The sequence below is a fragment of the Uranotaenia lowii genome, chromosome 1 (assembly GCF_029784155.1).
Source record: "Uranotaenia lowii strain MFRU-FL chromosome 1, ASM2978415v1, whole genome shotgun sequence".
NCBI classification, from domain to species: domain Eukaryota; kingdom Metazoa; phylum Arthropoda; class Insecta; order Diptera; family Culicidae; genus Uranotaenia; species Uranotaenia lowii.
In genome coordinates this window covers 167,002,814-167,030,280 of record NC_073691.1, presented here as the reverse complement: position 1 = coordinate 167,030,280, position 27,467 = coordinate 167,002,814, and the positions used below count along the sequence as shown (strand labels likewise).

The following is a 27,467-nucleotide window of genomic DNA, read 5'->3' as shown; positions in this document are numbered from 1 at the left end:
AATATCACCGGAGAATGCAGAAAAACTTGCGCAGGCTGGAGAAAAAGTTGATTCCGTACAAATAAAAACAGTGCCCATCAGCCGTCAAAAACAATGGACATTTCGATCTTTCAACTGAATTTATAGTTTACTGTATAGAGAAAATTTAATAAAAAAAGGCTTTATAATCATTGCTGAAAATTTTCCGAGTTATTTAAAAAATGGTGGATGGAAGCCGATTCGAGCCTACAGGAACACTTCAAAGTTCCCTGCAAATTTCAGGAGAAAACCGTTTCGAACCTTCAGGTGAATTTGACAGTTGCTTTCCTGAGCGATTTTGCTGTCCTGAAATCGTCCTGTAATTTCAGCTGTTGAAAATACAGGACGAAATGCTTCCGATCACAGGAGAAAAGATTAAGTGTGTACGGTTCCTACGGTTCGTATGGTTCGGTATGGTTCAGACGGATCGTACGGTTCGGTACGGTTCAGACGGTTCATACGGTTCCTAGGGATCGTACGGTTCCTAAGGTTAATACGGTTCGGTACCGTACCGAATCCCGCGGTTTCTACGGTTCGTACGGTTCCTACGGCTCGTACGGTTTCTAAGGTTCGTACGGTTCGGTACGGTTCCTACGGTTCGGTACGGTTCCTACGGTTCGGTACGGTTCGTACGGCTCCTACGGTTCAGTACGGTTCCTACGGTTCGTACGATTCTCACGGCTCGGTACGGTTCCTAAGATTCATACGGTTCGGTACGGTTCCTACGGTTCGTACGGTTCTTATCATGTTTTGTTTCAATTTTCATATTTCGAATTTCAAAGTCAAACTATTTAAATTTTATGAAATATATTTAATAACTGGATAATTGGAAGACTGGAATAACTGGATATGCGGAAGAATTTTGATAGAGAAAAAAGTTTTACCTTTCACTTTGATCACAGACACTCCTGACATAAAATTTAATATTCCTTCTTTCTTTCACAATAAATCCATTATCAACTGTTGAATAAACTTAAGTTCAAGATGGATTTTTTTTTAAATTGAGAGTTCACATGTCGAATCGTGATTAAATTTTTTTTTTCAAGTTTGAGATACTACAGAGGTTTTTTTTAATCAATCCTTCAATTAAAAACGATGAAAAGAAATTATGTTAAGATGAATTATGAACAACAATCATGGCCGTAGGAACGGGGGGGGTTTTGGGGGTTAAACCCCCCCCCATGAGAGTCCAAAAATGCCAAGCGAAATGTTTTTCGCTGAACATAAAATATTAAATTCTTAATAAAATTTGGATGAACAACTAAAAATAAGTCCTCTAAATCTCTCTAAATCCAAAACCTCTAAGTCTCATCCTAGGTTCCCAATTTTGCAGCAGTTTTTCAAAAAATTTCTCACTTTTTGATAGTAATTTAGTTAAGAATATCGATTTCCAAAAGCAAGACTTCAAAAAATCTTAACAGACTCTTAAAAGATTGACTAAGCTTGTCAGATTGCCCAGATTGCCCAGATTTTGCACAGATTTTTCACTTTACATGAAAAATTAAACAAAAATTGAAAATTACGTCCACAGAATTACGTATTTTGCGGCCAAAAAATAATTCTTTGTACATTTTTTTTTTTCTAAATAAACAAGAGCGAATTTTTGTAAGCCTAAAATATGATTCTAAATCAGCTGATTTGTTTTGATAAAAAAATTATTTTTCAAGTGGTTTTCTTCTAGATTTTCATGGAATAATTACGAATTTTGCCTGGATATTGGCCGGGTTCTGGTGAAAATTTTGAAACAATATGTCCGGTTTATGCAAGGTTTTAACATAAAATAGACCGGATTGCCCGACCTGGATAATTGAGGAAAAATTTCAGTAAGTAGGTACACAGTTTATTGTTTTTCATTTTCAATTTCAATCATCACTGGAATTGAATCCTGAATCGAATTTTGATTTTGCATCTCAAATTAAAATAAGATGGATTTTTCATATTATCATTTCATACTCATCATTTTGAAATATGAAAAAAAAATATTTAAAATTTTAACCATATTTAAAATTTGGACTTGAATTTTTCATCCTCAACTCAAATGCAGAATTGAAACATTAGAAAGTTTAATGATTCTAGAACTGAAAATCTGAAACAATTTCCTCAATCGAAATTTTTGTTCTAATTCATTGAAAATCAAGTAAAATATTTCTGGTTGAGGGATCTGATCAAATTTCGCTTTTTGGTTTTAAATTCATAGGAATTCTTATATGGAATATAGACTCAGATTTTGAATTTAGGCTCAAATTGCAGAATTCAGACTCGGAATTAAAATTTAAAATTCGTTTTCAGATTTATCTCTTATTTAAGTTTTATAACCAAGATCAAAATATCAATATGAGAATAACATTTAGGAATCAAATTGAAGGAGATCGTTGTTTCATAACTTTGAATTATGATTCAAAATTTAATTTTCAAATGTAACCAGAGTCAGTTTTTAAAAACATACCTTTTGAAAATCACAAATTTAGAATAAGATCTGAATTCAGGATAATAATCAGGATTCAAATATCAATATGAGAATTTCATTAAGATTTCAAATTGAAGGCAATCATAACTTCGATCCTTGATTCAAAACTAAATTTTAAATTGCAATCGGAGTCAGTTTAGAAACATAAACCTGGTGAAAATCACAAATATAGAATAAGATCTCATTACATAAAAACATTTTTTATGGAGAAAAAATTTAAAGCCTTATTCACAGAGGTTAAGTTATGAAATAAAAAATTATTATTGATAATTTTTGTTGATAAAAGAACGTGTTTTTAAATGTCTGGTGAAATTCAGCTGGAAATTTTATTTAACATTTTGCATTATTAAATACAAACAAATTTTCTTCCGGATGAAGCCTCCAAAATCTCTTATTTATTTGTTTTGTCGCATCAATAACTTTGTGCCATAAAAAAAACTTATCCTGTACAACTGTGTTTGATGTTTACCCTTGGCTCGAACCCACGGACATCAGCTCAGGAGGCAACTGACATGCTAACTCCGCTATTCTTCAAGTCCCCATACTTGTTAGAGCTTCATGAAAAAAAAAATTGACATCTCCTAGGAGGACTTTTTTTTTAAAGTTATAATATTAAATACATAACTTTCAATCTAAAACAACTTTAACCTGAATAATTAGATAGTACCTACATTTTTTGCCACTTTTCTTTGTGTATGCATTGTTCAAGAAAAAATGGTATAGGGAAAAAAATATTCACCAAAACCCCCCCCATGAGCCAGTTCTTCCTACGGCCCTGACAACAATCATAATCATTTTACTCACAATTTTACTAACAATATTTTACTACAATATTCTGACATGCAAAAGGATTTTGCGGCTTCCACCTTGGCACAGCACCGAAGATCTTCATCGGATTGCGAGTTGGGATGAATAAACCCATTGGGCCCATAAAATTCCGGAAAAAAAATCGGATTGCGAGCATTGAACTACTCGATCGAAGGGATGGTCAACAAAATCATCTCTAACTTCAGATGCAAATCGATGCAGTCTTCCATCGAAGAGATTTGCTCCCTCTACAATTAGTTTATTTAAGGATAGTTTTAGTTTTTAGTTTAAAATATTTTTGTCATTACAGGATGTTCTTCTACTTTTAAATACAAATTTAAGTCGAATAAATAAATTTTAGTGATTAGTAATCTATAGGGCTCTGAACAGTTCATTATTGAGCTGAACGCCAAATTTAATTTAACAATGTAGTATAGATGTTATTTAAATGTAATGATGAATTGATAAAAATAAAGACATTTAAAAAAAACTGACATTAAGCATGATACCTGATTCCTGAAGAAACGGCACTTAGATCGGCTGATTTATTAAGTGAAAAGTATGATATTTTCTTTCAAATTCAGATATATGTATGCATGCATTATTAATTTCTTTTTTTATGAAGATTATCGGATATCATTTGTTTCGCTGACTAAATAAAAAAAGAACATGAACATGATACATCTAAGTTTAAATTATTTCAACAAACTATTTTATTTACCACAAAGTTTAACTTTCATCTTCAAACATTATCATTATCTTTAGGTGTGTAGATATAACTTCAAAATAGCCAATCAACTGAACCAGAAACACAACAAATTAACAGAGTCCTCTTTTCGCTATTCTAGCCGGTCGGTGTCTCGGATCGTGTGGAGGTTTTATTCTTGGGGCGCAAGTGGGTGTGAGCCAATCCGAGAAATGTTCACAACATCTGCCGTCGATTTTCCCTTTTGCCAAGATATGACTAAACAATAATGATGAACAGCAGCAAACCGTACAGAGACGCGGAAAGGTGGTTGATTTTGTGCGCCTGTAGTCGTAAAACAACCGGACTTCGGGAAAAATTCCTATGCTGCGTTTTTCTTTGCTCGTGCGCCAAAAATAGAACTGCCTACGCGTACAATTGTGCTACCCATCTCGATCTGCAAAATAAGCGAAGAAAAGTCCGTATGAATTCTATCTATCGGTAGCGTTTGTGATTTCACAGAAACACAACGCGAAATCTTGGCTCCTATAGCATAGATTCGGTCAAAAAATGGTCCTACACGGGGTGACCAAGATGCGCAAAAAAAAAAAACAAAAAGAAAACAAAAACCGATGCGCATGATTTTTGTCCCCGTTGATGATGAATCGCTAGCGCGTTACTTTTTTTTTTGTTATCTTTCTCTCTCTGCGATTCACAAATTCTTCCACAGCTTATGGTGTCCTCCAAAACACCAAACGAACTTACTGCATTGACGTAGTCGTCGGACATCCCCATGGACACCTGCAGCTCCGCCGGATCCCGTTCAAAGGTTCCGCAGATGTCCTGGTGGCACTTCATCAGCTCGATAAAGTCCGGATTCGGGCCGGTGCCGTAGTCGTGGCCGAAGCGACCGATCGTCATAATCCCGTGGCACAGCAGGTTCGGACATTTTTCCAGTACGTGCCGGAATAGGTTCACCGCATCGGCCGGTTGGGTTCCATTTTTTTCTGGAATAGGTAGTTGAAAAAAAAATTAGCGTAGTTTCAACTTAGGAACAAAATTTTGACTAAAGAACATGTATTCCGAATGTTTGATCTGTAACCTTAATCTAAATTCTTAACCTTAATTTTGAAAGGAAGATGGAAAGATTTTTATACAAATGATCTGATTAAACAGTGAAGTAGGGGAGATAAGGGCATAACGACCACCTTAAGGAAAACGCTTATTTAACTATGGAGAACAGCTATAATATGTGAATTACATTGCCTAATTGGATGAAACTTGAAAAAGTAGATGGAGACGTGGTATTGATTTTCTTTTTTGAAATCGGCACTGCAGTCTATTTTCGAAATGATGATTATTTTATTTGTTATTTGTTATTTATTTCTTATCAACGGATCGCATGTTTGATCCAAATGATTACTTAAAATTTAAAATTAAAAACATAACATCAAGTCTAACTATGGGGTTCTCAAGGCCAGTATCACTTTTCTTCGGAAAATATCCCTCGAAACGTCGAAGTCTAAATGCGCCGAGAAACGGTTGAACGATCTCATTGCGCCGATGAGGGCGCTGTAGCTCCGTAATTGTTCATTCGAAGGGGAATGTACAACAGAAGATCCAGATTTCTAAGACCACGGGGTCGTACACTAAGCGGAATAGCGTCCAGTAGCGTGGGACAGTCGATTCGCGATGAGAGGAGGTCGGCGACGAATGAGGCACGTGTTGCTTGTCTGCGAGCTTGAAGAGTATCGATATCTATGAGGCGGCATCGATTTTCGTAGCTAGGTAAGCGAAAAGGGTCTTGCCAGTTCAGGTGTCTAAGGGCGTATCGCAAGAATCGCCGCTGGATAGCCTCGAGCCGATCGACACCGTTCTGGTAGTAGGGACACCAGACAGCTGATGCGTATTCAAGGATGGAACGAACGATGCTGCAGTATAGGCTTTTCAGGCAATACACATCCTTGAAGTCCTTCGCCACCCTAAAAATGAAACCGAGACTTCTGGATGCTTTGTTAATCACGTAGTTGGTGTGTGCCTTGAATTCCAAGCGCTGATCTACGATTACGCCAAGATCGTTAACGTGGTTCACACGTGAGATGGGTTCGTCTCCTAGGAAGTACTCCGCGATTAAAGGTTGCCGCTTACGAGAAAAGCTGATGACTGCACATTTGTTGCGGTTTAATGGCAGACAGTTAAGGTCGCACCAATCAGCGAAGAGGTTAAATTGACATTGCAGAAAATTTATGTCGTAGTGGTCGTTTATGGTGTAAAATAGTTCATCGGCATAGCAGAGTTTGGGGACGTCGAGGAGTGACAACACGTCGTTGAAATAAATTAGGAAAATGATCGGTCCTAGATGGCTACCTTGGGGCACACCAGAGGTGGCTGGGAACTGCCTGGAAAAGGTGTCACCCGTTCGAACAATCAATTTGCGACCGGTTAAGTAACTGCGGAACCAGCCCAGTAGCGTACCACAGAATCCTAAGCGTTCGAGTTTTCCGATGGCAATCTCATGGTTCACCTTGTCGAATGCAGCGGACAGATCGGTGTAGATTGCATCAGTTTGAGATTTGGCAGCAAAACTTTCATGCACAATAGAAGTAAACGTTAGCAAGTTACTTGTTGTAGAGCGTTTGGGCATGAATCCGTGCTGATCATTGGAGATGTAGTTTTTGCAGGACGTGAAAAAAGGATCCAAGACCACCAATTCAAATAGTTTGTGTGCAGACTCGCTTAGTATTCAGCCGCTGAACGGGCGACTCGTGTCCTGTCTCAATGAATGTCATCGGCTGACTGAGGACCGCTCACGGCACGACAGCTCAGCCGGTTTATGTGTGCGTGTAGTGAGAGCGATTGAGGGATATTGCCGACTCGGAAAGGCCTATCGACTGAGAGAGTGTTGGGCTGACAATTATAGGCTACACATCTCCCCTCTACACAAACATGAAAGACGGAAGCCAAATGTTTCGGTGGCAAAATTTCAGGCTGAGAACAAGACAAGCGCACATAATTTTTCCCTCGAGTTTAGTCAAACAAATTTTGTAAGCGCAGTTTCTATCTTCTCTTGTTTTAATTTAATCGAATATCTCTTTTCGAGTCATAAAACACATAATGGATGTTTTTGATGGTCGAACGGCATATGTACGTCAGCTACAAACCTCCTGTTGCAATTGGTACATAATCATTTTATCTCGTTAAACACTCGCAAAGCATTAGATTTGGATAACCTTACATCAAACAGTAATAACATATCAGTGTTCAGTGCTCAGTCAAGTCTGCTCTGCGAATTCCACATTCAACTCATTTGGCGGCTTTACAGACTTCACAGAAAGCGCACTAGAATGTGGCTAAAATCGAAGATGAGAGCTCAGCATCAAATTTGATAAAATTCAACAGTTTATCATTCTTAGGCGTTAATTAGACAACGACATCCGTTGATGGTTTGTAAGAACCTCCACTGTATCTCCGTTCTACGGCACTTTAAGACAATTTACAATACAAAAGGGATTCTCCTTTTTTCAAATTCGCTTCTGTAAGTTATCTGTGAAGGCATCCTACGATTATAAAAACAGTAAATATGCTTCTAGAATATCTTGATCCGTTGATTCAAGATTAAAATTGACGAGATGTACTTTATTAAACGCAATGAATGAAACAACAAGACCTGTCGTTTTCAACCATCGTGTACCTTTTTAAATAGAAGGTTTCCCAAACCAAATAATTTCTACAAGCTTTTCTGCTCCAAACATGATTTGTTGGTCCTCACGCTCCAATATGTGGTTTCTTTAATCAACCTCCAATACACTCCTCATGTTGGTCTTCCCGATCCAACGCATATTCATAGAGTGAGCTTTCAGAACGCCCTTCATGTTGGTCCTCCCGATCCAACGCATACTCGTAAAGTTAACCTTCAGAATACTCTTCATGTTGGTCCTCTCGATCCAACGATAATTCGTAAAGTGAACATTCAGAACACTCTTCATGCTGGTCCTCCCGATCCAACGATAATTCGTTAAGTGATCCTTCAGAACACTCTTCATGTTGGTCCTCCCGATCCAACGATAATTCGTTAAGTGAACCTTCAGAACACTCTTCATGTTGATCCTCTCAATCCAACGATAATTCGTAAAGTGAACCTTCAGAACACTCTTCATGTTGGTCCTCTCAATCCAACGATAATTCGTAAAGTGAACCTTCAGAACACTCTTCATGCTGGTCCTCCCGATCCAACGATAATTCGTAAAGTGATCCTTCAGAACACTCTTCATGTTGGTCCTCCCGATCCAACGATAATTCGTTAAGTGAACCTTCAGAACACTCTTCATGTTGATCCTCTCGATCCAATGATAATTCGTAAAGTGATCCTTCAGAACACTCTTCATGTTGGTCCTCCCGATCCAACGATAATTCGTTAAGTGATCCTTCAGAACACTCTTCATGTTGGTCCTCCCGATCCAACGATAATTCGTAAAGTGAACCTTCATAACAGACGAGACTAGACGTTGGATGAAATAAAATAATCATCATTTCGAAAATAGACTGCAGTGCCGATTTCAAAAAAGAAAATCAATACCACATCAACTAAAACCAGTCGAAATCTGAACAACATAAAACAGTAGATAAAAACGTTTAAAAATGCATTTTCCATTTTTTTTTGCCGAAAGCTGAAAACCAGTCAGGGGCATATTGAGAATCTCCCTGGGGCAGTATAAGCATAATTAATCTGGGCAGGATGAGCGTTTTGTGCCGGAGAATCAAGCAGCGAATTCGACTCGATGAAGTCATCTGAATAAGAGAGCTACGGCTTGACATGTTTCATCTGTCGATTTGGCCTATTGGTAAGGTGTCGAAGAGGTGATCAGTAGACTCGAGTTCGATTCCTGGTCAAGGTGATTTTTTTTTTCATATATCATTCATGATCGATGCATTTTGCACTAAACGGTTAGGCGTAGATTCATCAAACAAAGCAATAACAAAATAATCTAGGTCTGTTCAAAAAGAATTCAAACTATAAACACATGCTCATACATTATGTTTCTGGTGTTTTGTTTGACGGATGATGCTACTAGCCGTATAATGGAGCAATCAAAAAAATCAATCATGAATGGTATGTGAAAAACAAATCCCCTCGAACAGGAATCGAACTCGAGTCTACTGATTACCTCACGACACCTTACCATTAGGCCAAATCGACAGATGAAACAAGTCAAGCATTAGCTTTATTATTCAGTTGACTTCATCGAGTTGAATTCGCTGCTTGATTATACGGCAGGAAACGCTCATCTTATCCTGATTGATAGTGCTCTGTTCGCCCCAGGTCAAAAAATTTAAGTGAAAACGCATTTTAAAATTTATTAAAGTGAAAAATTAGAAATTTTATGATGGTGAAAATTGAGAAACAATGTGTAAATCATGTTGCAGTGCGTACATTTAAGACCAAGATGATTTAAAGGTCATAAAAGCTTATTTGGTGGTGCTCAAATATTATAATATTTTCGTCACTTGAGAACCTAGCTAGTTATTAATTAATATTTCTGTAAAGATGAAAAGGATATTTCTTTTTTGGTGAAAAATTAATACTAAGGTAGTACGGAACAAATCCTCATGAAAATTTGTTTAAGGACTGAATCAAAGCAATCGAAAGATTCCTTTTAATTCAACCACGGTAAATGAAACGTTCATACACCGGTATTCCGATAGCAACTTACTACCTTCTTCAGTGAGCGTTTTCGATTGTTTGTTTTAGAAAATACGTACTTTTGTAGAAAAAAGGAGTGCTTATTATGCCTACCCCTCATAAGACTAAAAGCAAAGATCTCTAAATATCAAGATAAATGGCATGTATTTTTATCGAACGAATCGTTGGTGACACCGATTCAAAGTTCATAGGCCTGCCGTGCTGCAAGATGTCATTCAAACTTTGCAGCTTTCCATACAAGAATTACAGCTTTGACCTTTCCAACTATTAGATCAATCAAATATGTATGGGAGAGTGGGGAATCACACGGAGAGAAAAGTATAGTATTTCCAACAATAATCCATTTATATTATATCATATATTTGATTGCTTCTCGGCTAACTATAATTATTAAAATTTCAACAATACATATAAAAGAGAATCTGATTGATTTCGTACATTCAACAATGTATATAATACATTCAACTTTAGTTGTATGATTAATTTTGTGCATTCAACTATAAATATAATAGATTCAACTCTAATGCACGATTGATGTTATACATTCAACAATAATTTAAGTAGCATCAACTATAATCAATATTATAGAAAAGATAAAATGAAACAAATAAATTATATGATTTTTAACATGTCTAACGTATTATATGTTTATACTAATTAAAAAAAAAGTAATTTTACCCTAGATCTTCCAAGCAAAATTTTTTGGAATTTGAAAAATGGTGGTTTTTGTAAATTTATTCTCGGCAAATCGGTGTAAATGTATATTCTTGGATATAGAATATCAGAATTGAAAATTGAAAAGATAGATAAAAAGACACAGATGATCTGGCGACGAATAGGCTGAGAAAAATGAAAAATTGTTAAAAGACGAATATTATTTTTGATGGATTTTTTATTTGAAACGAAAAATACAAAAAGCTCTGCCGACGAAAGGTCAGAGAAAAATAGAAAAAGTAAAAATAAAGTACAGACCCCGTTCGATTTTGGCAACACGCCCGTACATTTTGTGTTGCCAAAATCGAATGTTGCCAAAATCAAACGGTTTATTTTTCTCATCGTGTTTTCCAGTTATTTTTACAAAATAACTATTATTATTATCAAAAACGTTGGTTTTAGTCAGTTTCCAATTTTTTTTCAACATTTTTTAGTTGTTTTTGTCGTACTCGGTCTTTTGTTTGAATTTGTATTTTAACTTTTTGAATTTTTCATCTATTTGTCATTTTTGAGTACTTTAACAAATTTTAAAATATCTTTGGTTTTTATTGTTGCATTTTATCATCATTTCAGAACATAAAAACGTATTTTTGATGTTTGTCTAAATTAAATTGGTCCTGTTTTAACGAAAACTAAAAGGTTATGTTGATTCTAAAAACCGTTCGATTTTGGCACATGTGCCAAAATCGAATGTTGCCAAAATCGATTGTTGCCATAAACGAACGGACTCTGTATATGGTTTTTGATGGATTTTTTTATTTGAAGCGAAAAATGGAAAAAGGTCTGCCGACTAAAGGTCAGAGAAAAATGAAAAAGTAAAAAAAAGAAGTAAATTATTTTTGATGGATTTTTTTTATTTGAAGCAAAAAATTAAAGGTCAGAAAAAATGAAAAAAATTGAAAAAAGTTAATTAATTTAGATTGATTTTTTTATTTGAATCGAAAAGTTAAGAAAGCTCTGCCGGTCAGAGAAAAATGACAAAAATGTAAAGGAGATGAAAATTAATTTAATAATCTTCAGTTGAATAAAAAAAAACCATCACGAAATTTCAGAAAAAAAATGGCTGAAATGTGAAAAAAGATGAATGAAAATTTTGATGCTTTTTATTTGAAGCGATAAATTGAAGGAAACTCTGCTGACGAAAGGTTTGAGAAACATGCCCAAAATGATTGCTATGAAATTTCTTAAAACGATTGTTCAGATTGCTATTAAAAATTAAAAAAAAAAAACTTCCGATGAAAGGTTGGAGAAGAATGGCATAAATGTAGAAAAGAAGAAAATATTTCTAATGATTTTTTTAATCGAAGCGAAATAAAAAAAAAGGAATTCTAACAGCGATAGGTCTGAGAAATATGTTGAAAACCTAAAATAAAAACGTAAAATGAATTTTTTGTGTTGAAACTCTGAAGAAGACGAAACAGAGGTTTGAATGAATCTTTGATAGAAGAAATATTTTGAATAAATTCGTTGTATAGGAACAAAAGTTACAAAAAAAATGGTCTGACGACAGAAAAAGGATTAAATTTTGAGAAAAACGAACAATATTTTTTGGGATTTTGATTGGATTGTTTTGATTGAATACGAAAAGCCAACAACAAAAATGTTAGGAAAAGAAACGTTCAGTTAAATTTTGTTATGATAAAATTTAAATTATTTTTAATGGATCAAAATCAACGAAAGTTTGGAGAAAATGTTAGAAAAATGTACAATAGAATTGAAGCCAGCTATTTTGGCCAAAAGCGAATAAATAGCTAGAATATGGAAAAGATGTAAAAAAGATTTGATGATTTTTATTTGCAGTGAAAAATTGTGTAAAGCTTTGCCGACAAATGTTCAGAGAAAAATTGCTCAGCTCAGCTAAAATGTGGAAAATTAAAAAAAAACGAATAGATTATTTTAATTGAAAAAAAAAATCTGCCGAAGAAGGATATGAGAAAAATGGGAAAAAAGGTTTGAAAAAATCAAAAAAAACTTTGGAGAATTTTGTATGCTTTGCTTGAAATTAGTTTTTATTATTGAAATGTAAAATTAAAAATATTTTCTGACGAAAGGCCAGGGAAAAGTGGCAAAAACGTGAAAAAGAAGCAAAGCATTTATGAAGATTTTTCAAATTGAAGCTTGAAGCATAAAAGTTAAGAATTTTTTTTTACAGCTGTTGAAAAGAGCGGAAGAACATTTTTGCGAGGAAAACTTATTAACGTACCGTAAAAGCGGAGCGCGGTTATTATTATGGTTGGCGCGCTTTAAGGGAAATTACCTCATACCGTCTGTATATGTAAACGAATAAAGATACAGTTGATCGATTGATTGTTTGATTAGAGAGACTTTAAACTTAAAAGTTCATTCATCTCTGAAAAGATACAGTTCTTAAGCTCCAGTAAAAGTGTTATTATTATACAAAGGAATTCCGCCGTACATAACAAAGTGTAAGTCCGTATTGGACAAATGAATAGTAACCCTATCAAATGGTTAAAATGAAAATGTGAATATTAGGAGGGCCTAGAGGAATGTGTGAAGATAAAATTTCATCTGTATTTTGTAGCTCAAACTATTTAGCAATTATTTTTGCCCCTAATCATATGCACCATAAATGTTCGTAAAAGCAAGGTAAAATTGATAAACTAGCATTTGTAAATATTATGAAGGTGTTTTGTATCCTTTATGATGAAGAAAACTTCATAAAACCGACAAAATAGAGGCCGATCAATGTTACCCCAAAGCATCAAATTCAAAACAAAGATGAAACGTTTTTTTAATCAAATTTGAAGTGGTCTAAAAAAATTTCTGTAACCATGTTTTACATTAATAGGAGTCCAGTACTGATTTTAAAAATATGAAAAATTCCACATTCCTCTTTACAGAAAAAAATAATCGTAAAATATCGAAATAAGTGATGAATCTTATCCCGGATTACGGTACCAACAATGTTAACAATGACACACTTTTTAATAGATATACGAAAGTGATTTATGGTTTTTTTAAAGTTTTATTTATAAGTTCTAACCATGTTTTGCAAATCAACAGATCTTGGACCTTCCAAAAAGTGAAAAAAAGACGTTGGCTCATTAAAATTATTATGACCGGAATTTTGGAAATAACTATCGATTTTTAATTTAAAAAAAAACATTCTACTCACCATCCTCTCCACTGGTGTTAATTTGCACTAAAACGTTCAACTTTTGGTTTTCAGGATCCACAGCCTTCACCTTTTCCCAGGCTTTGTTCAAATTGTCTGCCAGTTTTATATCGTGCACCGTCTGGATCATGTGAAGATTTGGAAGCCCTATAATCTTCAAACCGCAATTCATCAGTTTTTAATCTGAGTGTAAGATAAAATCTTCCTTTTTTTAAGCTTTTTCAACCAACCTTATTGATTTTGTTCGTCTGCAGGTGCCCGATGAAGTGCCACCGGATGTCCTTGCACTGGTCCAGTATCCGGGGATCGTTCGCCTTTTCGACCAGCTCCTGCACGTAGTTTTCCCCGAAGTCCCGCTGCCCGACGCTGTACCCATCGAGGATCAGTTCGATCGGTTTGGTTTTGCTCACCGCAACGAGAAGCGGCTTCGGGAGGTTACTGGTCTGTTGGGGGAAAACAAAAAAATGTTTAGATATTTATGTTCAGTTGATAAACCAAATAGGTAGGTACATTTGAAGATCATCTTTTCAAGAACTACTTTTCGAGACAGATTGGGGAAGTGGTAAAGAAGGTGAATTTTCCTGTGTCATTCGTACAGTAAAAAATAAAACAGCCCGGAATTTATGGCATCAATTGAAAAAAAAACTATACTCCGATAAAACTAACAGAATACGGCAGTCAAATCGTGCACAAAAGTGATGGACTGCTAGTGAGTTAAAAAATGATGAAAAATGCCGTAATTGTCAGCGATATTTCTGTACAACTTTTATTACTGGTAAACCCTGAATTATCATGCTCGCAGAATGGAAACAACGAATTCAAATAAGATCGTCTAAATTTGAAAATTAGACGTGAAATGTGCTGCAAAACTACAAGAAACAATCTTGAAATCTGACAGACTTGACATTGACAAACTGGAAACAGTTATGATGAAGAAGAATAACTTCCGCATATCATCGCTCAGGATAGTCTAAAAGAACGTGATTATCGACTATTAAAAGTAGCAATAGCGAAATATTGGAAGAGTTTGTTCCACCTAACAACGGCTGATCGATTGAAGTAAAACGGATCAATCGTAAGTTGGTGTATTATCAAATATGTTATTGATTTACCGTCATGTCACCATCTACCGCCCAGTTAAGCGGTTTTTCAACTTCAAACATGTATAATAAAAAAAAAACTACGGCAGATTTTTATTCGCTTTCTTTTGCAATACATCTTAAAACTGCTCTAGTTTCATGAAAAAATTTAGTGGAATGCGAAAAATGTACGCTTTTCAAAATAGTTAACTAAACTTTGGGGTGTTCCACTGGCCCTATTACCGCCCACTCTACTTTTTCGGGTATCGATAATGTTTTCTTAAGATAAAACTATCTAATAACACGGAAACTGTTCTTTTTAATATTTTCCATGTAGCGAGCGGTCAAAACCATATTTTGGATCTTGAGAGAATACATTTTGTGAAATTTTTCCCGCAAATTTTGTACAAATTTTAACAAAGTGCGTTGACTAACAAAATGACGATTCCCGGCATACAGCCTCAAGTAACCGGTTGCTTTCAGCGATAAAACATCATTTTCTAACATAATCCAACTAAATGTTTCTTACAATTTACTCATATGACACAATTCTTGCGTTTAAAACAAAGAAATTGTGCGTGACCGGTCATTAGGAACCCACACTTTTTTTTATACACCAATTACCGCCCATCACTAAACGCTTAAAAAAACAACAACTTTTGAAAAAATCGAATATTTTTCGATGCAAATCTATTCTACGAAAATAAAACTATCGTTTCAAGTCGATTTTAGGTCAAATAGGTACTATCTAGTAAACAAAAACCCTTTTTGCCCTAGAATACAGTAAGGCTTAGTTCGCTAACAGGCGTCGAATTCAACAATTTGACCGGAAACCAAAAACCAAACATTTTATTCCTGGCTATAGTTAGCATAATTAAGTGATATTTTTTCAGTGAAACGGTCGAACAATGATGCCGACATAGAACACAGGTCTTATTTTTGGAGAAAACATCCCAGTTTTTTCAAGATACCAACAAAAGTGTGATTTTGGGCGGTGAATTATGACTTGATGGTAATCAAAGAATTGCGCATTTGAGAACGAATCGGCAAAGTAACAACACTTTGGAATATTCGCGGGCATGCATAGCTACTGATTTGTCAATCAAGTAAAATTATGATGCTCAATTAAAATCCTGCAACTAAACATCACTGTAAATAATTATAGAATTGCGTGCGAGGAGCTGTGCAATACAACGATCTCCATATTCCAAGGTTCATCTATTCGTTGCAGCAAAACCAGGTAACACGTCCGGTCAAACTATACATAATTCCTTAAGCTGCGAACGCAAATTTCATCACAGATAAGAATCACCTTCAACACTGTGAATCACCCTATTGGATCGCAACCCAAAATCAGATCTGTGCGGTTGGAGAGAATAATCATTGGAACGAATAGGTAACCAAAACCGTAATGCATTCAACAATACTGCAATATTCATACGCTATCCATGTTTAGGGTTTTTATGTACCGCTGTAAACAAATCATCAACGATCTATCACTGATAAGGATCTATCTCGCTCACCAGTATCTCGAGATTCGATCGTTCACTGGTGAGCATCAGTTGCGGTTTGCTATTCGTCGTTTGTGGTAACGTCTCCTGGCCAGATGAGTGCGGGTTCAAAGTTCGCCGCGTGTATGTGCGATTCGGTTGTGTTGATTCGGTTCAATTGACGAAAGAAGCCAATTAGTGCTTAGCTACGAAAGTGTAGCATTCGGGAGGTCAAACGTTAAGATAGGTGGTATTGAGAAAGCATTTGCTCGTGGCAAGAAACGCATTGTTCGTGTGCGTGAGCCCTAGCGATCAGCCGGAATATAGGGTGTAGTAATACCTTAGGGAAGTGTGCACGACGGAGGTATTCGTGGTAAAGCTGTGGAAGAAGTGTGTGTGTGGAAAACGCGCAACGCGTTCACACGACAAACCAGCTCTAATTTGATCTCCATGGAAAAAGCGCAGACCTGTCATACTGAGCGCTTTGTAAAGCGCGACAAATCCACAAAGATCAAATGAGAGCTGGTTTGTCGTGTGAACGCGTTGCGTTGCTTGTAGCTTCAGCATGACATCAGCCTCAGCAAGGATCTCGTGTGCTACAATACCGAGTAAGAGTGCAAGTGCAACAAATATCCTCGAGATTGCTCACTCGCAGCTAGTGTGGGTAGGAAGTCACTTTGTTTTGATTCGGCGCTGATGTTTGAGTAGAGGGATGCACTCTGCTTTTCCAATTCCTTACAGAAGTACACCAGGAGTTCGGGGTGGGCGCGGCAGACGCTGTTGCTGATCTACAATCCTATCAGCAATTTTTGACCAGCGAGCGGACTCATCGTCTACAACAACTTCGCGAAAGCACCAATAAGTTCCACACTCTCCCTTCAAATTTTCGCAAGTAAGGACGCCTTCTACGGAAGTAGAATTAGATACGAACAATTTTGAAGCAGATGCACATTCAAAAATTTCTTCCGAAAGACAGAGTGCGACTGAAATTTTGATTTATTGTCAAAATTTCAATCGCATGAAAAGCTCAGCCAAAATGAAGGATATTTATAAAAATGTATTAAGCTCGTACTTCTCAGTCATTCTAGTAACTGAGACTAGCTGGGATGAAAGCGTTCGCAGTGAAGAAATTTTTGGAAGTGCATATAACGTATTCAGAGACGACAGAAATTTTCAAATGTCTCAGAAGAAGTCAGGTTGCGGAGTTCTTATAGCCATTTCTAATAGCTTTAATTCTGAAATAATTCCAACCCAAAAATTCAATGAATTTGAGCAGGTTTGGGTGAAGGCACACATAGCAGGTGAAACACACGTGTTTGCCTCAGTGTATTTTCCACCAGACCATGCTCATAAAAATACTTATGAAAAATTCCTCATCACTGCAGAAGAGGTAACATCCCATCTATTTGCTGAGGTTAAAATTCATATCTATGGGGATTTCAATCAACGCCACGCTGACTTCATCGAGGACTCTGAAAATGAAAGCATATTACTCCCAGTCGTTGGGGACAATGAAACTTTGCAGTTCATTTTTGACAAAATTGCTAATTTGGGATTGAATCAAATTAATCACATAAAAAACCAGCAAAATTGCTATTTAGACCTTTTACTAACAAACATTTATGAAGATTTTTGCGTAATTGAAGCTCAAAACCCTTTATGGAAAAACGAGGCGATTGAATAATCCATATTTATACATGAGCATCAAGGACCCAACGACTGCGAATATGAAGAAGTCTTTGAATACCAATCTGCAAATTATGAAAACATTAAGAATAGATTAAACAGTGTCAATTGGAAAGAAATTTTTAGGAATGAAGGAAATGTGGAAACTGCTGTTGACGTCTTTTACAAAATTTTATTTGGAATTATTTCACAAGAAACACCATTGAAGAAAATAAGACGTCACCGAAACTCTAAGTACCCGGTCTGGTTCAACAGACAAATCATGAACTTAAAGAATCGGAAACAAAAAGCACACAAATTTTACAAAAAAACACAATACCAATGAAAATTTAGCATCGTATTTGAACTTATGCGATCAACTGAACTTGGTCATTAGCAATGCACTTGAAGAATATAATGAGAAAACTGAACTTGAAATAAAGTCTTGTCCAAAGAAATTTTTCAACTACGTGAAAACGAAGTTGAAATCTGGGAATTTTCCGTCAAGAATGCACCTTGACGAACATGTCGGTGATAACTCGGAGCAAATTTGCAATCTTTTTGCAAATTTCTTTCATTCTTATCTAAGTTTGTGGCATATCGGCGAATTGAAAATCTAATTAGAGAGCAATTAAGACAGATATGAAAATTGATGGGTGGAAAGGTCAAAGCTAGAGCGCTTTGGGTAGAAGAAACGAATAGATGGTGAAACTGTGAGCTAGGGCATTGTTTCTTATCGACAGCATGACTGCTTGTGTGATTCTTTACCCGGCACCTGCTGGCTGTTTGTAGTAAGTGACGAAGAACATGAGGTTGCGTTCGACCGGCCCGGTCGAACGCAACCTCATGTGTTCGACCCATCTGAGCTGGTTGTGGGTAGCAATGTGGCTTCTTCGTCACTTACTACAAACAGCCAGCAGGTGCCGGGTAAAGAATCACACAAGCAGTCATGCTGTCGATAAGAAACAATGCCCTAGCTCACAGTTTCACCATCTATTCGTTTCTTCTACCCAAAGCGCTCTAGCTTTGACCTTTCCACCTATCAATTTTCATATCTGTCTTAATTGCTCTCTAATTAGATTTTCAATTCGCCGATATGCCACAAACTTAGATAAGAATATATCCCAGCGGCGATCAAAATAAGATAACAAATTTCTTTCAAGAAATTTATACGACATTTAATGAAGAAGATCGTGATCGCGATTATTTTTCATTTTTTCCAGAATTCTCAAGGGACATTAGCATTAATCAAGTTCATGTGCAGGATATTCTGCAAGGACTAAAAAATCAAGACGCTTCGAAAGGTCCAGGACCAGACGGAATACCTCCTGTATTCATGAAAAGTTTGGCAATGGAACTGACAGCTTAATTGTTTTGGCTTTTCAATATATCATTGGAATCAGGAAATTTTCCTAAAATTTGGAAAAGCTCATTTTTAGTGCCTAGCATAGCATAGCATAGCATTGGGTGACTACACACATCTTGTATTGGCTGATACACAAGGTACAACTAATAATCAAGCCCAACACGAGATGCCAAAATGAGTACCTGGATTCAATATTCATTTCAAGTGTTGTTATTGCAAATTAGTATGGTACCAAAATGCACACCGTGACAAGTCAATGTAATCATAAAGGGATGGTCTGAACAGCAAATAAACTTTTCAGGTGCAGAAAACTCATACGACCCTACATCTATAGAAGCTGTTTCAGACAGGAAAGGAAAGGGTTATCTATGTTTATAGGAAATCCTATTTGGCAGATAGGATTGATCAATAAAAAAATTAATGAAAATTACACGAATACACATCAAAATGGAAAGAGCTCACCAATATTTTTTTGTTGTTGCTACGATACTTATCAATTTGCGCTGGTATCGATAACCATGGGACCAGTATTATCACTTACGGACTTTAATGAATCCAATGCGGCACCACTTTTCCCTGTCTTACCGTACACATGTTTGAACCAATTTAAATCCACTTCTGATAAAACCTTTGCTGTTCGAACTACCAAAATCACATTTTTGTCCAATTAACAATCAAAGTAACACAGTAGGCAAAACAAAACAATGTGTTCTGACACATTTTCATTTTCTTATACATAGTTTTCATTATATTGCTTCAATAACAGTTAAAAACACACTCATAGTTCCTGTTATTTTTAGATTTTTTTCTTCCAAATATCACGAAACTCATTTCAATTCGCTGTAAACCATAAGATAGCTAACACTAGTGTGCACCTAAGTGGAGTAACTTGAGCCACCCAAGACTAGCACAAAACTCATATTTTAGGAAATTGAAATCCTGTTATCAAAATAAAGGAATATTTCAAAATAGTCAACATATGATTCATTGAAACAATGAGAGAACACTTAGCTTTTATGCTTCTCTAGGGACCCGGTAACGGTTAATTTCAGCACATCCGGAAATTCGATCTCTGTCTGATGTGAACAGTCGACAGAATTCCGGGAAGAGAGAAAATTGACATGGTTGGGAGCCTAGGCATCAAGTGAAAGCATCAAAATGACCGATGCTTGATTCGAACTTTTTCACAATTCACTATTTCACTTATTTCCAACTTTTTCCGGAAAAGCTCATTTTTAGTGCCTATATTCAAATCTGGTCGAAAGTCTTCCCAAGCTTTTTGAAGCAATTATAAACGAAAAATTATTTTCCCAAATAAAAAACCGAATAACTGGCAGGCAACATGGCTTTTTCAAAGGCCGTTCAACCTCAACTAATTTAATTGAATTTATAGACTTTTCATTGAATGCAATGGATAATGGCAACCATGTGGAAGCTCTTTATACAGACTTTAGTAAGGCATTTGATCGCATAGACATACCAATGCTTCTTTTCAAATTACAAAAAATTGGAATAAAATCTAAACTCCTGAAATGGCTTGAATCATACCTAACGAATCGCCAACAAATAATAAATTTTAATGGAAAGAAATCGCTCCCTATTCAAATCACTTCAGGAATTCCGCAAGGATCTCATTTAGGACCTCTACTTTTCATACTTTATGTAAACGACATTTCCTTTATTCTCAAAAATCTCAAAATGCTCATTTATGCCGACGACATGAAGCTCTATTTGGAAATCAGAAATGAAGAAGACATCAGCATGTTCCAGAATGAAATTCACATTTTCTATCTGTGGTGCAAAAAAAGCCTTCTGAAGCTCAATGTAAAAAAATGCAATTTAATATCATTTAGCAGAAAAAGAACAACACCAAACATCACAATGACATTAGGAGATCAGAATGTAGAAAAATGTGAACGAGTTAGGGATTTAGGAATTATCTTAGACTCTAAACTTACTTTCACAGACCATTACAATACTATCATCCATAGGGCAAATAACATGCTGGGCTTTATTAAGCGCTTTTGCTTTAATTTTCAAGACCCATACACAAAAAAAACACTATATACTATTGCCTATGTAAGGTCTTTACTGGAATATTGCAGCGTTTTTTGGTCCCCTTATTCAATTTCACACGAAGAAAGAATAGAATCAGTACAAAAGCAATTTCTACTATATGCCCTTCGTAAATTAGGTAAGACATCATTTCCACTTCCATCATATAAAGCACGCTGCATGCTCATTGACATACAAACACTAAAAGAACGCCGTGAATATGCAATGGTTTCATTTGTAAACGATATTGTTTCGCAGCGTATTGACTCAAAAGAAATTCTATCAAAATTAAACTTTTATGCACCTTCTCGGCAACTCCGAAATCGAAATTTATTTTTCATTAATCACTATCGCACAAAATACGCGAAAAACGGGCCAATAAATCGCATGATGGCCTCTTACAATCAACACTGCGAAACCATTGACTTTACAATGTCTCGGCAAAAACTCAAACAATATTTTAATCGAAGAAATCTAAACTCTTAAGGAGAAATTGTCAAGCAGACACTGCTTAAACCTATTCTTAAGGAAATGCACATGTAATTGGAATTTGACTGCAGGATAGAGCCATCGAGTATCCCGAGGAGGTGGAGGTAACGCATGCGAACCCATCACATCGAAGAGTTGAGTCTTCAAGATTCGTGCAAAAAGCAGTCATTGCTGAATAAGGTAAATTAGATCTTTGGCGTTCATGATTGAACATAAGAAATCATTCTACTTGCATATCCCTTATTGTGTTATTTATTGTGTTCTGAAAATTGATCTTTCATTTCGAGAGATACTGTCAACATCTTTTAGGAGCTTGATAATCACGAACGAATAACGTAAGCTAGAATCTTGAGTGTTAGGCTAGTAATACGGTCTCGGTAATACTTTTCACAAGGCTGCAAAATATCTAGCTTTAAAAATCGAATCGTAGATTCAGATGATTGACCAATTTTGGCGATTTTTTTGTCGATCTAGGAAAGTCAAAGAATGTTTGTTCTTAGCTTGCCAACGTTTGCCACCGTTAAGGTGGCAAAACCTCACGACCACCCCCTTCAAAGGGATCATCCAAAAATCTGAAAACATCTTGCACCATTCCCGGTGCAAGGATAAATTCAAAATTATTCGTGCTAAAATTGCAGAAAAGGATTCGAATTAGCAATTGAAAAGCGAGGAATGCTTCGAAGATGGATATTATACAGGAATTAAGCACAGACCGTAGTACTGTCGATTCAACCGCATTGGTCTCGGGCATTGATAGGGCATTGATAGAATAAATGATTTTTTTCAAATAAGTTTAGATTGTTTTCTTTGTAATTTCGATATCTATCTTTTTTTTCAAATAATATTTACATCCAAAAGACTAAAATACATAAGTTCATCAGAATAATTCAATTTCGGAATTCCTCTCCTCCACGATACTTCTCCCAAATTATTTTTCGTTCAAACACAACCTTTTGCTTAAAATCCATCGATCACAGTATTTAATTTGTTTATTAAAAAAAATATCAATTATTTTTAATTTAACACTAGAAGAACCGACAAATTGAATGTACCTATTCGGACCGTGACCAGTCAAAATGACTAGTGAAGTGAAAATTTTTTATAACATAATATTTTTATATTTTTTCTTTTCAAATAATTTTGTTACTTATTCACGGTGTGTTTCTAGAAGATGTGTTACAGAAAAAAAAACATCAACTGTAATTTTTTCAGAAATTGAAAATTCCGCCTTTTCTGAGTCATTTCCAGGCAAAATTTAAATATCTGGTCGGTGAGTCCCCATACGATTTGTTTTTTTTTTGAAGATTTGTAGTCGGATTTTTATTCTGAAAAATTATTCCAGTGCAATAGAATTGCAATGTTTTCTATAAAAATTTTTTCATTTTCATTCAAGTTTTTTTTTCATTCTGAAACATAAAAAAATTTCAACGCATAGAAAGCAAGAGTGATTTGGATTGAAAAACTTATTTTATATGAAAATTTTATTTGAAATATATCATTTGGAATCGGCTCGTTATAATTGATGTTCGTTTAATGAAATTTAAAGATTCATGAATAAGAACAGTCGAACATCCTTTGATTTGATTGGTTCAAAGAAATATTAAAAAAATTAAACTTGTTCTTTGAATTAATTCCACAATATTTGTATGCTAGGATGCATATGAATACGCATATTAGAAAAAATAAAATCTTTGATGATACCACTCGTTTTTGGCATTTTTCAATTCTTTTTACCTCAGATTAAAATTTAAACAAATCTCAGCAGACCAGTTTTCAATTGAATTTAAAATATAAAATTTAGTTGAAATTAAAAGTAATTGCACTGAAATCCGTATATCTTCGGCTACATAACATCAATTTCAAATTACTTTTTCTAATATTGAAGGTGAATAAATTTTCTATATCATCTGAACTTCGTTTTAACGTAAGAATTTAAATACTGTTCATATTCTTGAGTTAATGAATTAAAGATGAAAAACTATTTTTTTTTCAGGAGAAGTTTCAATCTCATCGGGCGATTTCAGACCAGATTTTTGCATCTTTATTTTTTTAGTTTTTATGGATTGCTATGGTTTATTCAAGGTAATGATTTCTAGAGGTTTTTACCACAACTGGTATAAAATTGTAGAAACTATGATTTTTTTTTAACTTTAACATTAATGCTTCATTAATGATCTAATAAATAATAGAGAAGAACTGCAGTGTTCAGTAGAATAACTAAAATAAGTATGATGAATGAGGAATCTAACGCGTTTCAGGCTAGTTTGTTATCAATCATTTGCAATTCATTTGGAGTTCATTTGTATTTGCAATTCACTTTTGCCAAAAATACTGTTGCTTTTTATAAATTCAAGATCGACAAAAAACATAGAAATGCATTTTTTTGGAATAATTTTAATTTATTACAGTTTTAGACTAGATTCATCCATTTAAAAAAAATCCTGAAAATTTAAATTCAATTAAAAACAAAATATCCAAAGATTATTATAATAATAAAGTGGGTTAAAATAATATAGTGGGTTGAAAGTAATGCTTGCTCTTTGATTAAAATTGAAGAATCACAGTGTAGAGTAGGGTTACTAAAGTTGGGCTTAAAAATAGAAATAAAACGTTTTATGAAACACTTCAGGCTTATAATGATCATTTTATCAAATGAAAGTAACATGCAAAATTTAAGCAAAATGAACCTGCTGTGGTGATTAGCATTGAGGCTAAAGTGCGAATGGGATTTAATGAAATTCCCCTTCAGTGATTTCATTATCAGAACAGCTAAAGGTAAAAAATTCAAATGGATTAAAATTGTTCCAGATAATTCTAATAATTTCAGATAATTTTACCCTCTCGGACTGGTGACAGGATTTGCCAGCTGATTTTTTTAGTTTAAGGATAAGAAGATATTTTTATGCAATTTTTAATAGCTCTGTAGCTAGTTTGAAATAATTTTGAAATTTTTCGAAAGTTTTTGATTTGATTATTGATCTACCAGTTCAATTTAAAAATATTGAAAGTAAGAACTAAGAGAATTAGCACCTCTGAAATAAAAAAAAAACATTAAGAATAAATGTATATTTTTATCAGATTAAAAATGAAAAATTTTCAAAAAAAAAATTGTATGGGGGGTCACCGATCAAACATTTCAATTTTTGGTGGAAATGAACCGGGAAAAGCTTTACTTTCTGCCCATGCAAAAATTAGCGTTACTGTACTTTTTTTTTAAGTCCTTCTAAGGAACACACCGTGTATTTGATAATATTTTTGTTATAAAATGGAGATATTTTTTCACCTTGGGTGCACGGAATCACCTTATTTCGGCATAGTTGATGATTGCGTGTATGTCATTAAATGAATATTTCAATTTATTATCGAAAAATTAAAACACATTATCAACTTTAACAGAAAATCATTTTCAATGGATATGGGTATTGGTAGGTTTTAAAGCATATTTTTTCTATAAGTAGAGCAATTTACCATGGGTGCATGGATTCACTGTCATTCTTCCAAAATAAACTTTTTTATCAAACTAAAGGTAATGAATATCTTTTTTTTTAGTTCCTTTTTCTAGGATTTTAACGCTTTCGCGTTATTCATCCCCTATTCCCCAGTGTTAAGTGGCATTCGTTGTAGTCGTCATTTAACGGTTTCTTTATATCAGTTTTGCAAGTTTGGTTTGTCGGATGAAATTTAAAAGCTTTTTTTCTACGTTGGGGCATTTAGAGAGAGCCTGCCAAAGGTTATCTGCAAGATCACAATCCTGACGAGCTTGTTGGTAGATAGTGCAGTTTATGATGACGTGTTTAATTGTTAGAGGAACCTGGCACGCTTCACAGATAGGATCATCATCTTTATCCATCAGGTATCCGTGCGTATATTTGGTGTGCCCTATGCGTAGGCGCGTTAACATACGCCTTTCTTGAAACGATGTGCAGTCTTTCCAAGGTTCGGGAGTATTTTTCAGTTCTCGAAGCTTGTTGTCTGTACCGTTGTTCCACTCCTGGGATCAAATATGGTAAATATGCTGCTTCAACCATTTGACAACATCGGGAGGAGGGATTTTTTGTTCTGGAGGGTCTAACTGACAGTCAGCCGATGCTAGAAGGTCGGCATTTTCGTTTCTAGGTATATTAGAGTGTCCTGGTATCCAGCGAAGTGAGATATTTTTCAGGATGGCGACTTCTGACAATTGAGCAATCCGAAGTGCTTAAGGTTTCCAGCAGCTATTATTTTTAAAGCACTTCCGGAGTCAGAAAAGATGACGGAACCAGAGGGAGGGCAGCAAATGCTTCAGAACTGAATACAGAACATATTGATGGAAGGGGGAGCGAAATGTTTACGGAGTCTCCGTGTATCATCGGATTATCAGATTATAATGAAAACATGCCCTTGCTTTGGTGCATTTTTGTACAAATATTTAACATGATTGTAACAAAGTTGCAGTAAACAAATATGCAACTTTGTTGCAAAGCCTTGAAGAGCGTCAAATGAGAGAAATGTAAAACCTAATCGGAATATGACTTACACTCTCTGAAAGTGACTGTCGCTAAAGATAGCTTTCCTTATCAATCTTATTATTTACATGATTTGTTAGTGTTACACATTGAAAAGAATTTTAATTTACCCGTAAAATAGTTCTAACTTAGCTTTATGGCTTTGTATGTTAATCCTTTAGTTTAAACTTAACACAATAAATATTAAAAATCAAGAAGAAGGTACCTTGGAACGTTTGCTGTGGGCCTCCTCGATGGCAGCCAAAGTTTGCCGGATGCCGAGCTTCACGTCAACTTCGCCCATCACTTTGCGGATCATAAACGAAACTGGCAGAGGAAACCGGCGGAATCAAAACCTGGTAATGGAAATGCACAAATAAAACAGTTTGTTATTTGTTTCCACCTGGAGGATAAATTTGTTTACCGAGGATCAACTACCCTTACGAGATTTCTGATGCTTTTATCAAACCAAAACACCACCAGCTGATGTCGAGATTCGAGCAGAACTGCAGTGCTGAAACTCGAAAGCTGCGACATAGATGACGATATAAATTCGAGGAAAACGCTTTACACATGTGGCTGTTTTTGAAATTGAAAATCACGATTTTTTTTTTCATAAAAGTTGAGCGAACGAGACTTGATTGAGAAGATTTACAGACTTGCAGCCTATTTCAAAATTTATATAAAGAGAAGGAAATCCCAAATGACACATTTATTAAATGAATTTAGATTTAGGAGGCACACTGTAGCGTTTGCCAGATGGAAGCCATGAAAGTATTTCGAGTTCTTTAGGTAGTTGTGTGCAAGTTTGAAGGTAGCATTGTACAAAACTGTTCGTTGGAATGGTTCTCTTATTGGATTCAAATCCAGTTGGAAATCTAGATGACGACATTAAGAATAGGAAATCTTATAGGATCATCCCATATGAAAATTTAAATTTTTTCTTATTTTTTTACTGATCCAATTTGAAGAGGTGTTTGTTTGATTTCAACCATGATAATAAACGGACGATATGACGAAGTTGGTTGAAATTAAAAAAAAGTTTAAAAAATTAAAAAAAAATAGAGTAGAATAGAATAAACGGAATAAAAATTAATAGAAAAACTGCATTCCAAACTTTGCAAGAAAACATAATCAACACAAAAAGTACAGCTTGCTTAGAGCAAGATCACTGGTGTTGGGAAAAAGTGGTAGAAATTTTGACACTTACGGCACATTTTGAAAATTTTGCCATGCAAAAACATTTTCAAGATCTGTGGCCTTCTAGTTTTTTTTCAACACGTGTTGTATTTTCGCATGCTGTTATGCAAA

At 35.1% G+C, this 27,467-nt stretch overlaps 1 protein-coding gene across 3 annotated transcripts; it reads right to left on the bottom strand.

The window, feature by feature from the left end:
- Positions 1–3,977: 3,977 nt before the first annotated feature.
- LOC129745085 (pyridoxal phosphate homeostasis protein) lies at positions 3,978–26,701 on the bottom strand. 3 transcript variants are annotated; one of them, XM_055737959.1, is made up of 6 exons: positions 26,581–26,701; positions 26,383–26,512; positions 13,759–13,971; positions 13,529–13,682; positions 4,743–4,984; positions 3,978–4,434 (listed from the first exon to the last, which is right to left on the bottom strand). In XM_055737959.1, the coding sequence occupies exons 2-6, from the start codon at positions 26,473–26,475 to the stop codon at positions 4,360–4,362; spliced, it is 777 nt and encodes a 258-aa protein (XP_055593934.1). In that variant the 5' UTR covers positions 26,476–26,512; positions 26,581–26,701; the 3' UTR covers positions 3,978–4,359. The 3 variants fall into 3 exon arrangements, with proteins under 3 accessions (XP_055593934.1, XP_055594100.1, XP_055594025.1); XM_055738125.1 differs by having other exon boundaries at positions 26,601–26,619; XM_055738050.1 differs by having other exon boundaries at positions 26,595–26,613.
- Between the last annotated feature and the right edge of the window lie 766 nt (positions 26,702–27,467).